General features: G+C 41.0%; 1 protein-coding gene and 1 long non-coding RNA gene across 3 annotated transcripts in view; one reads left to right on the forward strand and one right to left on the reverse strand.

Moving 5' to 3' along the window:
* Nucleotides 1-458: 458 nt before the first annotated feature.
* Nucleotides 459-5,888, reverse strand: LOC124062263. The gene is made up of 4 exons (XR_006843888.1): nt 5,533-5,888; nt 4,359-4,526; nt 3,209-3,280; nt 459-2,534 (listed from the first exon to the last, which is right to left on the reverse strand). It is a non-coding gene; the product is annotated as an uncharacterized LOC124062263 (long non-coding RNA).
* Nucleotides 5,889-5,906: 18 nt separating this feature from the next.
* LOC124062262 (transcription factor Maf-like) overlaps nt 5,907-15,321 on the forward strand; it is a 43,673-nt gene continuing 34,258 nt past the window's right edge. For both annotated transcript variants that reach the window (XM_046394903.1, XM_046394904.1), the window contains exons 1-2: nt 5,907-7,207; nt 14,508-14,574. In XM_046394903.1, coding sequence (XP_046250859.1) covers nt 6,231-7,207; nt 14,508-14,535 — 1,005 coding nt within the window. In that variant the 5' untranslated portion in view covers nt 5,907-6,230 and the 3' untranslated portion in view covers nt 14,536-14,574. The remainder of the gene's footprint in view (nt 7,208-14,507; nt 14,575-15,321) is intronic.

Raw genomic sequence — 15,321 nt, forward strand, 5'->3', positions numbered from 1 at the left:
AGCTGCTCCCTGATCTCCTCAGAGGTGAGGCCTCTTCAGCCACCTGCAGACTCGGACTGTTGAGCATGTAGATATGAGAGTGAACCAAAGCAGCCAGTAGTCATCCTGTCTGTAGTTCAGGTTACAAAATATATGAACTACAAATAGTTTATAATTATCATTTATTATGTTGTGAGTGCTCAAGGATTCATTTTCTTTTCTTTCTTTTCCTTAACTGTTTCACTAAAAGTCATCTCATGTACATTTTAAATTCATGGTATTTTGTTAGCCTTTTCGCTTACCTTACATATTTGTCTGACTAGGCGTAACACCCTAAACAAGGAATAAACTGTATGGGCATTAAAATGAATCCAGTTTGTTTTATCAGAGTTGTTCAATCACACAACTTCACCAGATTTCTTGGGTTGCATTTAACAACTACTTCCATTATCAGTCATAAGGCAACATCTTCATACTGGATTACTTTATCTAACCAACAGTCAAAAATCTGAATATAAAAATACATAAAAATTCAGCAAATTGTCACACTTGAGAATTTGGAACAAGTGAATAGACGCATTTTGCCTGCTGATTAAACATGAAGTATCAAATTTAATTAATTTTCTGTCACTCAATTAATCACCTGGGACTACTTATACTGACTAAATTTAACTCTAAACTAGTTCATTGCTTCTGTTGCATTGAAAGAACTTTTGCAAGATTTTATAGTGAATTAAATTAACCAGTGAACTGAGTCACTGGATTACACCATGTGCTTTAGTCTCAGTCAATTAGCAGACTCCAGAGGAGTTTATTAAGAGAAGCCTGTTTGTATTTGTGCACAATTTCACATTATAGGTCAGACACAGGATGGTGGTGATGACGCTGTGGGGGAGGTGAAGGAGAATAAAAAGGAAGAAGACTACAAGTACCACCTCTGTCTATGACGGCACAGTTCGACTCTGACTAATGGGGAAACTCTTTATGTATATGAGTCACATTAATAACAGCACAGAGTGGACACTGTGGACATTAATAACAATGTACACTTGCAGAGAGCATATAGCACAGTACATATACCGCCCACATCAATAACAGCTCATACCCTCCGACTGCAACATGAATCATCATGCCACGTGCACACAGGAAGTAACCCATCCAAACAGTGTGTTCATATATGGCTAAAAACAGAAAATCACAGTCATTACCCACGAAAAGCTAAAATTATCCATGTTTCTCCCTCAGTTAGGTGGGCTATTAGAAACCATTAGTAAAACTATTGGTGAAGAGCAAATAGCTTGTGTACTTTTGTTGTATTTTTTTTCTTTTTGTACCTGCTCCTCCTCATGCTGGGTGATACACGGTAGGGACTGCTAATGAAGCCAATAATGTAGCAGTGTGTGTCTAATGAGAGAATGAGCTCAGGTTCCACACGATTCATACTTAATTTTAGTGTGCTTGTGTGTAAACATGATTACATTCATGAACCTGGACTGCTGAATCCCCAAAGAGCTACTTCCTCTTGCAGTGCTTCCAATTTCACATATTCATGTATTAATAAGGCCTATGAAAATCATCAGCTCACGGACTGCACTGACATGTGAATGACCTGCATCTTCCTCACGTGTTAAATGCTCACCATAGAGATATCCTATTTTAAACTACTCATGCACTTTTGCAGGTTTGTAAAGTGTAGTGCATCCCATGTTACACAGAGACAGAGAGCAAATGAGACTGCTCGAGACGATGCCTGTGATGTCCACCTGCTGTGAGAGACAATAACCAGATGTGAAGAGGGGAGTTTGACACATGCAAGTCTGCTCATTGTGGCCAATTACCAGGTTGAAGCATCCTTCTGGCAGGCACAGAGCCAGACAGAGAGAGAGAGAGAGCAAGAGAGAGACAGTCACAGTTTGGTTTTCTAATCAAGAGTATCCAGTCATTAGAATCAGGATCTTACATCGCTCTGCTGCATAATGTTTCCGTTTTTAGGCTTTAAGGGTGTGTTTGACTGTGGTGGCTTGGACATTTCTGCCACTGTAGAGTTTAAAAACCAGATCTAGATCAGAGCAGAAACAACAGAGGAACGTCAGGCCTTTCTATGAACACATTAGTGGTAAACCCATATCCTGTTATTCTCTGGGTACACTGTTGCACAATGAACGAGTACACTGCAAAGTAATGATCAAACTCACTTGTTGAAGGTCTATTTCTCGCCCATTAATCACACAGACGTTTTTCAGCTTGTCAAGTCCACACATAAACAGACAGTTCACTCAGCTACCTGCTTCCTGAGCAGGCAAATGAATCGAAAAAGGTGGTAAAAGTCTGATTAATGCAGGACCGGAGAACAGGCCAGTGAGATAGTGAGAGAGAGCAACTAAGCCTGTACTCTCAAATGTAGCACTTTGCAAATATGGCACTTTGTTTCTGTGATGTGGAAGCTTATTATCTTAATATGCATTCCTTTATTCCCCCTGTAAAACACTGGCAGGGGAAAGCGTGGCTCTGTTCTTCAGGCTCCTCCTTGTAATAGCTTCTCACAGCTCCTCATTCTATTACAAAAGATACAACAGTTAGTTAAGACCCCACGAAACATTTCATTTTCTGTCCGTCTAATTAAATGTGTCTCAGATGAGCCCACTGAGCCCACTGGTCTGGTCGTCCCCCATTTGGAGTGCCACCAGAGTTTAATATATGGCATTAAACAGGGATTGAGAATGAGTATGAAGCCTACCTCCCATTGGGAATGTAATGAATGATTATAAGGCATAATCTTGGTAATGCAAAAATCCTTCGGTTTAGTTTCTGGCGTTTTATTGAAGTTACTGTCTGTTAAATATGGCAATGTGTTCCATTCCTCCATTTTCTTCCTTTGCCAAAACATTGCGATAACATTTTATAAGCATTACAATCACATCATGGTGTGTAAGTTGTTACATTTGTTTTAAGTAAATAATGCGTTGCTTTACAGACCTCACTAGCAGCTCCTGCTTCTACAAGTAAATATGACTGAATAAATCTATACGCAAAGCTGTTCTGCTATAGAGGTGGGTAACAAAGCAAACAACATGTACATCCTCTTTAAGTACACAAATTCAGGGAACCCCAGAGGCAAACAGGTTAGCAAGCTGAAAAATAAAAGTGAGGTCTGTTTCAACATGGCACATAAGTCACAGCATAACGAGGATGCTTTTAATAGATGTAACAATTAGTAAAGCCACTATACCAGTAAATCACAGGGAAATCCAGGAGCATTATCCTTTACCCATGATCCATCAGTGTTCTCCTGGGGTGAACTCTGAAAGGTCAGACAGTGTCTCATTAACACGTACAGTAACTGGGCTCCAATGTAGAGACCAGACTATTAACACAAAGCTGGCTTGTACACGTAAGTCCCAGCATTAACTGCGTGACGGAAGAGTCATCCAGCCTCAAAGAGCTGGATGTTTTCATTCACAAGTTCGACTGCATGGCTCTGAGTTAATACCCAGATACAAATATTAGTTTTACAAGTATTTAATCCTGTTTAAATTTGGTGTGTCAGTAAATACTGCTTCAGTTTGGGGAAAACTTCTGATTAAAGCTAAAGACAACAGTCAGCCTGGTGGCAGTGAGCTGCCTACATGAAACTCCAAACAGACAGGACAGGACTATTAGCTCTCAGTAACGTAGCTGAGGCACTGGCTCCAGACTCTCCTTGTTAAACTTTGAGACTTCAGGGCTGACAAATCCTCAACCAAATGACCTGACACACAAAATATCCATGTGGGCTAACATCTGCATGTGCATATTGTATGACATGATTATATTATTAAAACAATATTTCCTTTTTTAATATTGTCAGCACTGATTTATGATGGCACACCTGGTGTGGACACATGCACAACTTAAACCACTCTGTGAGTGTCAAACAATACAAACCACAATGATCATTTTTTGGGGTTCTGTGGCAGGTAATTTGGTCAATTGTACAGAATTAAAGAGATTTTGCATGCAACTGAATCATTTGATTCACTTTCTAGTGTTTATTCACCTCCTTCAGTTATGACATAGTTTGTCTGTCACTAAATGTAATGTTGTGAGGGTTATTAAAAGACATACAAATGAGTGTTTAAGATAGCACCTCATCTATGAAAAATATCTGCTGCTGTTACTCTAAAGTTCTTGTCTCGTGTATCATACTTCCAGTCTGAATTTCCACCTCAACAGCAACAGCATATAGTAGCACCAGACGGGACACCTCGTCTGTTTAATATTTATTCAAAAGCATCAGAGGAGCCTGTGTTGTATGTTCTAATGAATAAAACACCATGTTTATCCTTCCTGTTTAACGTTAAGTCCCCATGAACAGTCACAGGGACCAAGAGAATATTTACTTGCGTTAGGACACCGGGGAGTTGGATTATCTGCTGGCGGCTTTGTAGTTTTCTGAAGCTTCCCCGTGTGACATGTTCCAGGGAGACTGCTCTTATTTACTCTCCAGTCCTCTGAGTATAGCCCTCCTTATTGTTTGTTCTTATGTGGCACCACTCCTGAGGAATGTGCTTCAGGAGAGAGAGAGAGAGAGAGAGAGAGAGAGAGAGACAAAGGGAGAGAGAAAGAAAGAGATGGAGAGAAACACTGATGCTCTGATCATTACATGAGACTGAGGCTGTAGCCTCCAGAAGGACACAGATGGAGGTGTTGCCACTACAGCTTTACATTAGAAAAAGCATTTGGTGTTGACAAGGACTTCAGTTTAATGTGATTATGTTATACTTCCATGTTATGCTATACTACTAAATCGTATAATCTAAATAGTTTTGCTGTTTCACAAATTTTTAAGAGATTTTTCTTTTGTTTTCAAAGCACAAACTGTCTCTTTGTCAAGTAGTTAAATCTTTCACCTGTCAAACACAAACAGCAGGAGCAAAGTGATACAGATATGACTTTTCTTTTTTCTTTTAAAGTAGAAAAAACATTAGCACACAACAGAAGTGTCGGACACACACGGAGCCTTGGAAGGGACACATGAAGTATTCTTTTATACCGAAAGGTGGCGACGTTGGGTTTCCAAACGCTGTCATTCAAGCAGACCCGAGCCACGCTCCCTTCAAACACTTTCACCTTCCTCACACAAAGGTCCGCTTTATCTGCTGTAGTCTTTTGCGACGGTTTTATGTGCTATAGATACGATTTATCTGTCGCCCAGAGCAAATTATCAACATGCATTTTTGATGGATTGAATTTCAATATGTTTTGGTGGAGCGACAACAACAACGGTTTTAACCGTCAGATAAAACAGTCACATACATAATTAATAATAAACACCTGTAAAAAACAAAATATTTCTGCTTCCACACACAGCAGGATTAGCATGATGACAGCAGGATCAAGAAAGTCTGACTACTCAGTAAACAATGCTGAACCAATCAACATATTTGACAAATACGACTCTAAAATTACATTCAAATCATTATTAACATGATGGGAAAACCATAAATTTGTGTTAAAATTATAGTTGAATATTGCCAATGTGAAAAAGACAGACGTGCATATTTACCAACTCACATCTTTTGTTAATCCTCCGAGTCTGTTGCCTTTTATTCGCTTTCGCTATCTTCCATGCAAACTGACAAAAGAATGAATATTAAGTCTCATGTGTCAGTCTGCTGATGGGCTTGGACAGTTCAGAAAACTTTGCCTTCTTTACTATTATGCTAATTACGTCCCCAGGCTGAGCTCCTCATTGGCTGAGTCTCAGTCAATTTTATATTTCAGTCCTGACGTCAGGGCGCCTATAAAACTAAGCAATGCTTTTTAACTCGTCGTCTCACTGATCCCTTAGAAAAAAAATCTATCAATCCTTGGGTGGAGTTTTTTTTTTTCTCTTTTTTTTTCATTCTCCACAAAGCAACTATTTGCCCGGGACTCGTACGTGAACCTCCTCAATTTGGCGCACTAATCCTAAAAGGAGCCATGAAGTGTTAAATGGTAGAAACAGAGAGAGCGGCGCCCAGACACCCGCACGCTGGGAGAGAGGGAGGAAACTGCGCTCCTCTGTGCAACACAGACTGAAGAAAAAAAAAAAAACTTATCGACTCACGAAACCAAAACCTGCGCTGCGCAATTAGTGCGAGAAAATCCACTTTTTCCTTCGTGTTTTGAGGAAAATAAATAAAGAAATCAAGCTGGCTCAGTGCGTGTCTCAGCAGCCCACTTTGACAGGTGCTCCTCACCCCCTTTGGAGGACTGTCAACAGCAAGAGGATGGCATCAGAGCTGGCAATGAGCAACTCCGACCTGCCCACCAGTCCCCTGGCCATGGAATATGTTAATGACTTCGATCTGATGAAGTTTGAAGTGAAAAAGGAGCCGGTGGAGCCCGATCGCAGCATCAGCCAGTGCAGTCGCCTGGTCGCCGGGGGATCCCTATCTTCCACCCCGATGAGCACGCCTTGCAGCTCGGTTCCCCCCTCTCCAAGCTTCTCGGCGCCGAGTCCGGGATCAGGGAGCGAACAGAAGGCTCACTTGGAGGATTTCTACTGGATGACCGGATACCAACAGCAGTTGAACCCCGAGGCTCTGGGCTTTAGCCCGGAGGACGCCGTAGAGGCGCTGATCAGCAGCAGTCACCAGCTCCAGACCTTCGATGGCTATAGCAGAGGGCAGCAGTACGGCGGCGCAGCCGGGGCAGGAAGCGCCATGGCCGGGGAGGAGATGGGATCAGCGGCCGCTGTGGTGTCCGCGGTTATCGCTGCAGCCGCAGCTCAGAACGGGGCTCCCCACCACCACCACCACCATCACCACCACCACCACACAGGGGCACACCACCCCTCCTCCGGGTCTCAGTCCGGCGGCGGCGCGGGAGGAAACCACCAGCACTTGCGCTTGGAAGATCGGTTCTCGGACGAGCAGCTAGTGACCATGTCGGTGAGGGAATTGAACCGGCAGCTCCGGGGGGTGAGCAAGGAAGAGGTGATCCGTCTGAAACAGAAGAGGAGGACACTTAAGAACAGAGGCTATGCCCAGTCCTGCCGATACAAGCGGGTCCAGCAGCGGCACGTCCTGGAGGGAGAGAAGACGCAACTCATACAGCAGGTGGACCACCTCAAGCAGGAGATCTCCCGGCTGGCCAGGGAGAGGGACGTCTACAAGGAGAAATACGAGAAGCTCATCAGCACCGGCTTCAGAGAAAACGGAGGATCCAGCAGCGACAACAACCCCTCATCCCCGGAGTTTTTCATGTGAGTCTCGGCGCTGAAAAGTTTTAATAACCGGCCCTCACAGAGAAACAGAAAAATAAAAAACTTTTAATTTGCGCGCGGCTAAAAATAGTTTGTGCGTGAATGTGTTGAAGTTGTTTTGTTACAGCTGTGTTAGTTAAGGACAAAGAAGTCTTTCACCTTTTTCTGTGTTTCAGAAGTATTTTGTTTCAGGGTGAGGATCTGTTTGGTTTTTATCACTTTCAGCGGGTGCACAATTAGGCCTGTTTAAATGGCTGAATAAGAAATCGGTTTCCACAAATATTTGATATAAAAGGATTTCTGTCCAGTTCGTCCAGTTTGTCTTTAGACACACTGCATTAAATTGCATCACACTTTGCTGAATAGGTCCGCCTTGACAGCCTCAACCTGCGCCTCGTCCATCCTGCTCCCTTTAACCCAACATTTATTTTGTGAAATTCAACAATCCTCATACAACAGCAGCAGCTTTATGTTGATGTGAGTTTTTGTTTTTTTTTTTGTTTCAATTTATCTTGATACGAATGATCTCATTTTCATATCATCCATCCTATTTGTCTTGTGAAAAAACAAACAAACAAACATCTAAACTGAGTTACAGCAGCCGTTTGGGAAACTGATGTCAGACTGTAACAGTGATGTGAAGCCATGCATGCTGGTCATGTACGGATTGTGTTTTTACCTTTTTCTTTTTCCCGCATTTTTTTGTGAACTTGTGTATAATGATTGTATTATACCATGACTGTTGTGTTCAGCCTCATCAGCTCTTGGGATTTATTTGTGAAAAAAAAAAAGAAAAGGAAAAAATGTGTGAACGAGTGCATCCATCCGTCACTTTGCTTTCATAAAAGTTCCCCGTGAACATGAACATGGAGCCTTCAGCGTTTTATAGGCTTCTTTTGGAGCCTTGTGAGGAAAAATGACATTGTGGGATAAAAGAAAAAACCTTTGAACTCAGTAGTGACCTACACTAAGAGACAACTTAGCCTACTATCAAGGTGAGCAGCATCGGAACATTAAGTAGAAACAATTCTCATTTCTCCCGACAAATGCAGATTAAATAGATTATTGCGATCAACAAGTGGGGCTGAAGATAAAATGCTTTGAACAGAACAGCAGCGGATTTTGATGCATGTCGTGAAATAAGAGAGAATTAAATGAGAAACAGCCTGCTCTGCTCTAAGTGTTGCAACAAATCATCTATTCTTTCTGCACTTCGTTGTTGATGAGTTTTCCTTTCATTTAAGGAACTTAATTAAGTTTATCCAGAACCCTGTGGGTGTAATTCGGTAAATAAACTGTGAACTGTTAATGTTAATGTCCTCTCGCTGTTGTCGAATAATTAAGCGAATGCAGCCATACATCTTTTGTGATGCTCTGGATTTCTATACAGTAAATTGTATTGTCTGGACAGTACAGCTAACTGGCAGACATCGTGTTCACTCTTAAAAATGGAATTTAATGAATATACCATTCATCAATAAACCTTCATGAATGGAAACAAATATATTCTCCTGAAAATGTTGATTATTTTTGTTCTCTTTAGTGCCGCATGTTGTTGTCATTGTGTCTTTGAGGCGACACCACACACTGTCAGCCTAATAATCTGCTCTTGAGCTCAAGTGAAATATAAACAGAAGGAGAAAATGCCAATTACAAATGTCACTGAGATAACATGAACATCTGTTCACAAACATCTGGTTTGGATTAAAGCGCAACGTTGCGCACAAGGCGCCTAACAGCTCCAAGATAAAGTTCAATTTGTTTATTGGATTAATCTTCTATTTTGAGCTAACATGCGTCTTTCATGCTGTGTGTTCCCTGAGAGTACGGGGTGAATTAATTTCTAAGTGTTTTTCTTTTTCTTTTGACGACTTTTGCTTCTCAAGAAATAAAAGGGACGGCCTTCACCTGTTGCGTAATTAAAAAACAGAAAATCTTTAATTTCTCTCAAAAATCGTGCTGAAAATCATACCACGATCCTCTGTCCTTCCTAATATAATTTTATTTTTGCCTCCCAGCCCAACAACTGTGCTGCATGTGTCCTAGATAAAAGGCTGTGTTAATGATTGATTTTAGAGTAAACTTGCACTTTTTGCTCCGTAGCTGTCCACTTGTTGAACAATGTCGGTGGAAAAGTTTCATTTTAAATCGACCGGACGCAAAAGCCTCGTTTATATCGAAAAAAACGTACTTTGTCCCGAAAAGATGAGGCAAATTTGTCTGATTTTAAAAATATGAATTTTGACTTCCTGCAAATCATTCCGTGTGAAAATAAACTTTATGCAGTTAAAGACTTAGTAATAATCGTGTGGTGATACGATTCAAATTGTCAAATTTCTAGTCAGAATTTATAATCTTCACAGCCTGACAAAATCGTCGCCATGGTTATGACACCCGAGGTAAATTGGCAATCTTCCACTTTCTCTTCAGTGTGAAGATCCTTTGCTTGACTTCTGACATAAAAACGCTGATAAGAGTAGAAAGAGAAAAGCACTCTCAGTAATTTGGTTTTGTGGCGACTGACAGGTCCAGTAGCCTCCGACCTGCCTCGGCTCTGGACTGAATCTGGCCTGCAGAGTGTTTCTCCTACTGAAAGCAGCCTGATGAACTCAGTACATCAAGAGCAGCACAGCTGAGATAAAAGCTGCACAAGGTCTGGGCTGGGCCATGGAAGGTCACCACAATGCATGCTGCTGGAAACCCGTGTGTGTGTGTGTGTGTGTGTGTGTGTGTGTGTGTGTGTGTGTGTGTGTGTGTGTGCGCGCGCGTGTGGAGGAGGGACATTATCTTCTCCCAATGCAGGATCTTTGACAGTCTCGGTGCTTGCACATTTAATGTATTTTCACAAGGAGGAATTGTTTGCTTTTGCTTGCTTCAAGAGTGTCTGTCTCGTGAAAACTTTCAGATGCACCACGACAGTGACATGTTTGAAAACTGTTCAGACTCTATTAGCTCTGTGTCTCACCTGTACACCCACACACATACAAACACACACACACACACACACACACACACACACACACACACACACACACGGTCACCTGGCTCATATTAACTCCTATGAAAGCCGAGACTGAGGTACAAGATGGGAGAGCGTGATCCTCTCATGCCTGAAGGAATGATTTTCTCTGTGATTAAAAGTGAGTGAGACACACACAGAGAGAGAGAGAGAGAGAGAGAGAGAGAGAGAAAGAGACAGAGATGTTGGCGGCCTTCCTGCTCCTTTCAGATGATAAACGATCAGAGATGCGTCCTAGCTGAGAGGAGAGGGCCTTTTAGTGAGCATGTGTCCACTAATTTATGGCCCTCCTATCTGATTAGGTCAATATAGCGTGCTATTTAATTACATTTGTGTTATAACCTAGAACTGGAGATGCTATTCTTCTTTTCGTGGCATCACTTTCTTCTGTGAGGAAGATGGGGTTAGCTGAGTTTTCTCTGGAGTCTCAGGATTTTTAGTTGGAACCTGCTTGTGCGCCGCCAGCGTTAGTTGACAGACAGGAGGTCTGCTTTATGTAAGAGTTCATAGGTTTCCACTGCTCTGTTATTCAGTGTGTAAGAATGATAAACTGAAAAACTGCTGATTGTCATAGGGGTGTGGAAACTGTGTAGGACGCTTTTTGCTTTTGTGTGTGTGTGTGTGTGTGTGTGTGTGAGAGAGAGAGAGTGAATGTCTTTTGACTTCTAGACACACCAAGAGGCAGGAGGATTCAGTAGCACTGATTCACTTCCTGTGCTGAGGGAGGACAGAATGCACAGGAAACAATATTTCAGCACTTCCTCCTCGTTTCTCAGCACACTACAAGATTCTCTGCTTCCTCTTGTTCATTTGTGCACACGTCTGTACAGACACACACACAGACACACCGCATTATTAATCTTATCAGTATGAACAGTAATTCTATTCTCCGTCCCAGTATATTGACTTCTGCGCTGTGATCATTTGCAGTCTGTCCAATGATTAGGTTATTAAAGATAATGTAGTTGTCTGCTGTCACAATATTGGACTCTCTCTTTCAGGTCAACTATGGGATATCACTTTGAAATTTATCAGTATTGACATTTGAATCATCATCGTGTACTTCCCTTTAATGCCTCAGAATTATTAGGACAAAGGATGTGTGCACGTTTTAGTGTCTATTTGTGTGAGTGCTCAATAACCAGCCAGCATCGTCTTTGATTTGACCTTGTGGTTGAACGGTGTGTGTATATGCTTCAACAGAGTGTATTAAATCTATCAGAATGAGTCTTTTTTTAACATGTTAAGGTGATGCTTTTTTTGTGTCCATCAAAAGGAAATCTTAATAATATGAGATGATAAAATAAATAATGCAGATATAAATGCTGATACAAAGGAGCATAAAAATCTAAAACAAAAAAAAAAATTCTTTACGGTCAAGGACTAATTTAAGAGCAGCTAAACCAAAGTTCAAGTCGCTCTGATAGTGTCTCTACTTGGATTTGAATCTGTTATTATTATCATTTGTTTTATATAATCAGGTAAGCAGGAAGTAAACACTTCATTATTTAAACACCACTTGAAAAAGCATTCCTACATTAAGATGTCAGTATCTCATACCTGATATATATATAATATATTATAATAGGCGTTTATAATATATACAGTCCACGATCTTATCATTTTGTAAACTTTCTGTTACCGTTGAATAAAAGAATGGTAGTTTTTGTTTTGTAACCACTGGAGTCACATATCTCAATTTGAAACACAACCATTTTCTTTGTGTGTACGCTCAACGCCCGCCCGCCCACCCAACGGGTTAAAAACATATTTGCATCCAAAAGAGGAAACAATTTCAATCTCTTCCACTCAATCCGTATCTGCATCACTCCACACGATAAACATTTACATTTAAAGTGATTTAAATCCGCTGCATTTATGTTTCTCTGTGGTCCGTCCATCATCTATAGACCTGCAGAGCCAGAGCTTCTCTGCCTCCCTCCCTCTCTCTCTGTCTTCCAGTGTCCTGAGTTATGTGTCATTTATTTGAAACCCTAATAATTTAACTTGTCCCCTCCTGTCGCTGCTGTGCATGTGGTAAGAATGCAGCAGCTGTAAAGAAGGTTTTGGCTGCTGTCTGTGTCTGCATCTCTGTCTGCTCTGGCTTTACATGGTGATTTTCTCCAGCAAATAGAAGCATGGGCAGGGCGGAGGTAATGTGATTGTCTGAATCCAGTCCTATAGTCCTGTGTTGAACTGAGATTACTGTAAAAGCTCAGTTGTAAAAGAATGTGCATACGGGCACATATAATGTTTGGTGTATGTCGCAGTAGAATTCAAACACTAGATTTGCATTTGCTCCTCAGAATGCATAACTAAAGGGCAATAGATGAAAGCTAATTCTGATTTAATTATATGTGATCACAATATTCTGTCTCACAGATAAACATAGCCGAGGCTGTGTTGATGTTTTCAACAGTGAGTTGAGTTGCAGGGCACAGAGTCAGTGGAGTGGTGTGTTTTGGACGCAAGCGTGCATGGCGGTTGGGGTGGGGGGGTGTGCAATATGAGAGTGTGTGTATACATGTTTGTGTATGTGTGCACATTTAAGTCTAGGCGTGCACAAGCTTGTGTTAAGCAGGGTGGAGCTGGAGCCGAGCCCGACCCCTGTGTGTTTTACCTGCATGTCAATGAAGTGAGAGAGGTGATTTACCCTTCTACTGCAGTCAGCCTCTCTCTCTCTCTCTCTGTCTCTCTCTCTCTCTCTCTGTCAGCCAGTCAAACAGACATTGATCTCTTTGCCAGGCAAGGTGACCCACAGTGTTGCTCAGCTCTTCCAAAGTCTCTCCTCTCCCTTTCATTTGTACCTGGGAAAGGCCTTGACCCCACACGCTGCAGCCATGTAGCAGCCCTCTGCACGTGGGCCTCACTTCCCCTGTACCCAACACACAGTGTGTGTGTGTGTGTAGTGTCGTGCGTTTGTTTGAGTAAGCACACAGAGCAGACACGTGTGTGCGAGTATTTGTGCACAGTGTACGTGTGGGAGTGAGTATACATGCCTCGTGTGTGTGTGAGTGCTCCTCTGGCCCTGAATGCGAGTTTATCAAGCTCCTTGTCTGCGGTCACCTATAGGTGTGTGTGATTGCAGGCAGATTTGTTTCTATGAGGCTGAAACAGTAAATTGTCGCCAGAGTTCAGGCGCATCTGAGAGGCCAGTCTGCTGGTGTTCATGCTTCAGAGCATGTTCCCGGTGAAGACGGAGCTCACTCTCCGCTGCAGGTCCCACACTGGGAGCTCCTGTGTGGCTGAATGGGTCAGAGTCCATTTGGCCACAGTGTGAATCGGATTACAGGGAAATGAATGGCTGTCATTGTTGCTTGAAGATGGATTGAGGGGCATTAATTTCTACTTTGTCGCTCCTTTGCCTCATTTCTCTCTACCGAAGCCCTGGGGAGTTTTTAGGATGATTCGTCACTTGGTTTTTTAAACCAGGTTTTCATAATCCATGGTCGTCCCTGATATTAACGTATTAATGTGTGAATATGCTGCTGTCTGACATTCACACACCCGAATTAATGTGACAATATGATATGGTGTTCATCTCAGTCATTTGCAAAATAAACCATTTCATCTGGATTAATTTTCCTGAAATTATTTTAAATAAACTTAAACTTAGAATATTTTAATGATGAAAAGAGCAGTTCAGCATTATCAAACTTAATACTATAGCCTGAAATTTATTTCACATATAGTTTTGATATGTATTGATTTTGCGTTTGAAGCCGACTGAAGTGTGTGTGTGTGTGTGTGTGTGTGTGTGCATCCATATCCATGTCTTTTAAAAATCTAACATTTTAAACAAATCTCAATTTTGTGTTCAAAGTGATACGACGTGGTCGATTTAAATATTAAATATAGAAATACTAGAGAAGTTTTGATTTTGTGGAGCTTATATCTTAATTTATCTCCTTTTAGCTCATATATGAGTAATTGTTTAATCTTTATCTAAATTGTTTGCCTGTAATTTAAATATTTAATGATTATAATTTCAAATTCCTTGATAGCATTTTATGAATTCAATTGAGTGGTTAATTTTAGAAATCCTATGTATGCCACAAATGTGTTCTTCAGTTAAAGCTGTATTGGTTTTCGTAAAGGACTGATATTACTCTGTTATTTTGACTTCTTTTGTGTGTTACTTTTCTTTGAATTCATGGTCCATTTTGTAACCAAACACCCATTAGTTAAAGTTGAAAGTGTGTCAAGTCTACGGCGGCGTTTCCTGTGTTGTGGGATGAGAGTGTGGGTTTTATAATACATTTCTGTTTCCTGTTTTTTCAGGACATCAAGAAAATTCCTCCATCTGTGATGGCTGTGACCTCTCCGTCCCACCAACTGGGAGTCTGAGGTAACTTGTGCTATTCAGCCTCTCATCTTTGACGCACCTAACACTGTTAGAATATTTAACACTCATGTGAAAGAAGAATATAACAGGAATGGCATCAAAAAGTTTAGTGTTGCACCAGACAATTAAAATTTTGTGTCAGCCGCATGTTCATAAAAATACAGCTGATGTGTTCACACAGAGCCTTTCATAATACTGTGTTTAGTAACTGATCCAGAGTTCATTTGCCTATTTTGTACTATTTATTTTATTTAGACTTGTATTTATCCATTAAAAGATTCAGTATCCGTTTCTTTCACTTTCATTTAGGTTTACACCCAGAATGATTCCATTTTATATTTAAAAACAAAAAGAGGCTTTGCAATCAAGCAAAACATTGGAGATGTTCTGCAATATAAAACTTACCGCAAATGCTGAACTGGATTGCAGCATAATCTATAAATGACTATTTATGTTTGATTTCATAATTCTGTTTTTAATTTAAACTATTAGAACACAGCAAGACTTAAATCTGTAGCACCTATAACATTGTGATATTTTCACTATCTGTCCAAATGTGGCCAAAATGTGTATATATCCCTCAGTTATAGAGGAAGATGGCTGTATTCCCCTCTAAGTGAAATCAAAGCCGCTTATGTTGATTATATCTAACGAGGAAGCATTCATCTGGGCAGTGAAAAGTGACATTTGGTGACAACAGTGAGGGTTTCATCATTAGATCAATTTTTTTCTAACTTAATATTTAGGTCT

Source organism: Scatophagus argus, chromosome 7, assembly GCF_020382885.2.
Source record: "Scatophagus argus isolate fScaArg1 chromosome 7, fScaArg1.pri, whole genome shotgun sequence".
In the NCBI taxonomy this organism is placed as follows: Eukaryota; Metazoa; Chordata; class Actinopteri; family Scatophagidae; genus Scatophagus; species Scatophagus argus.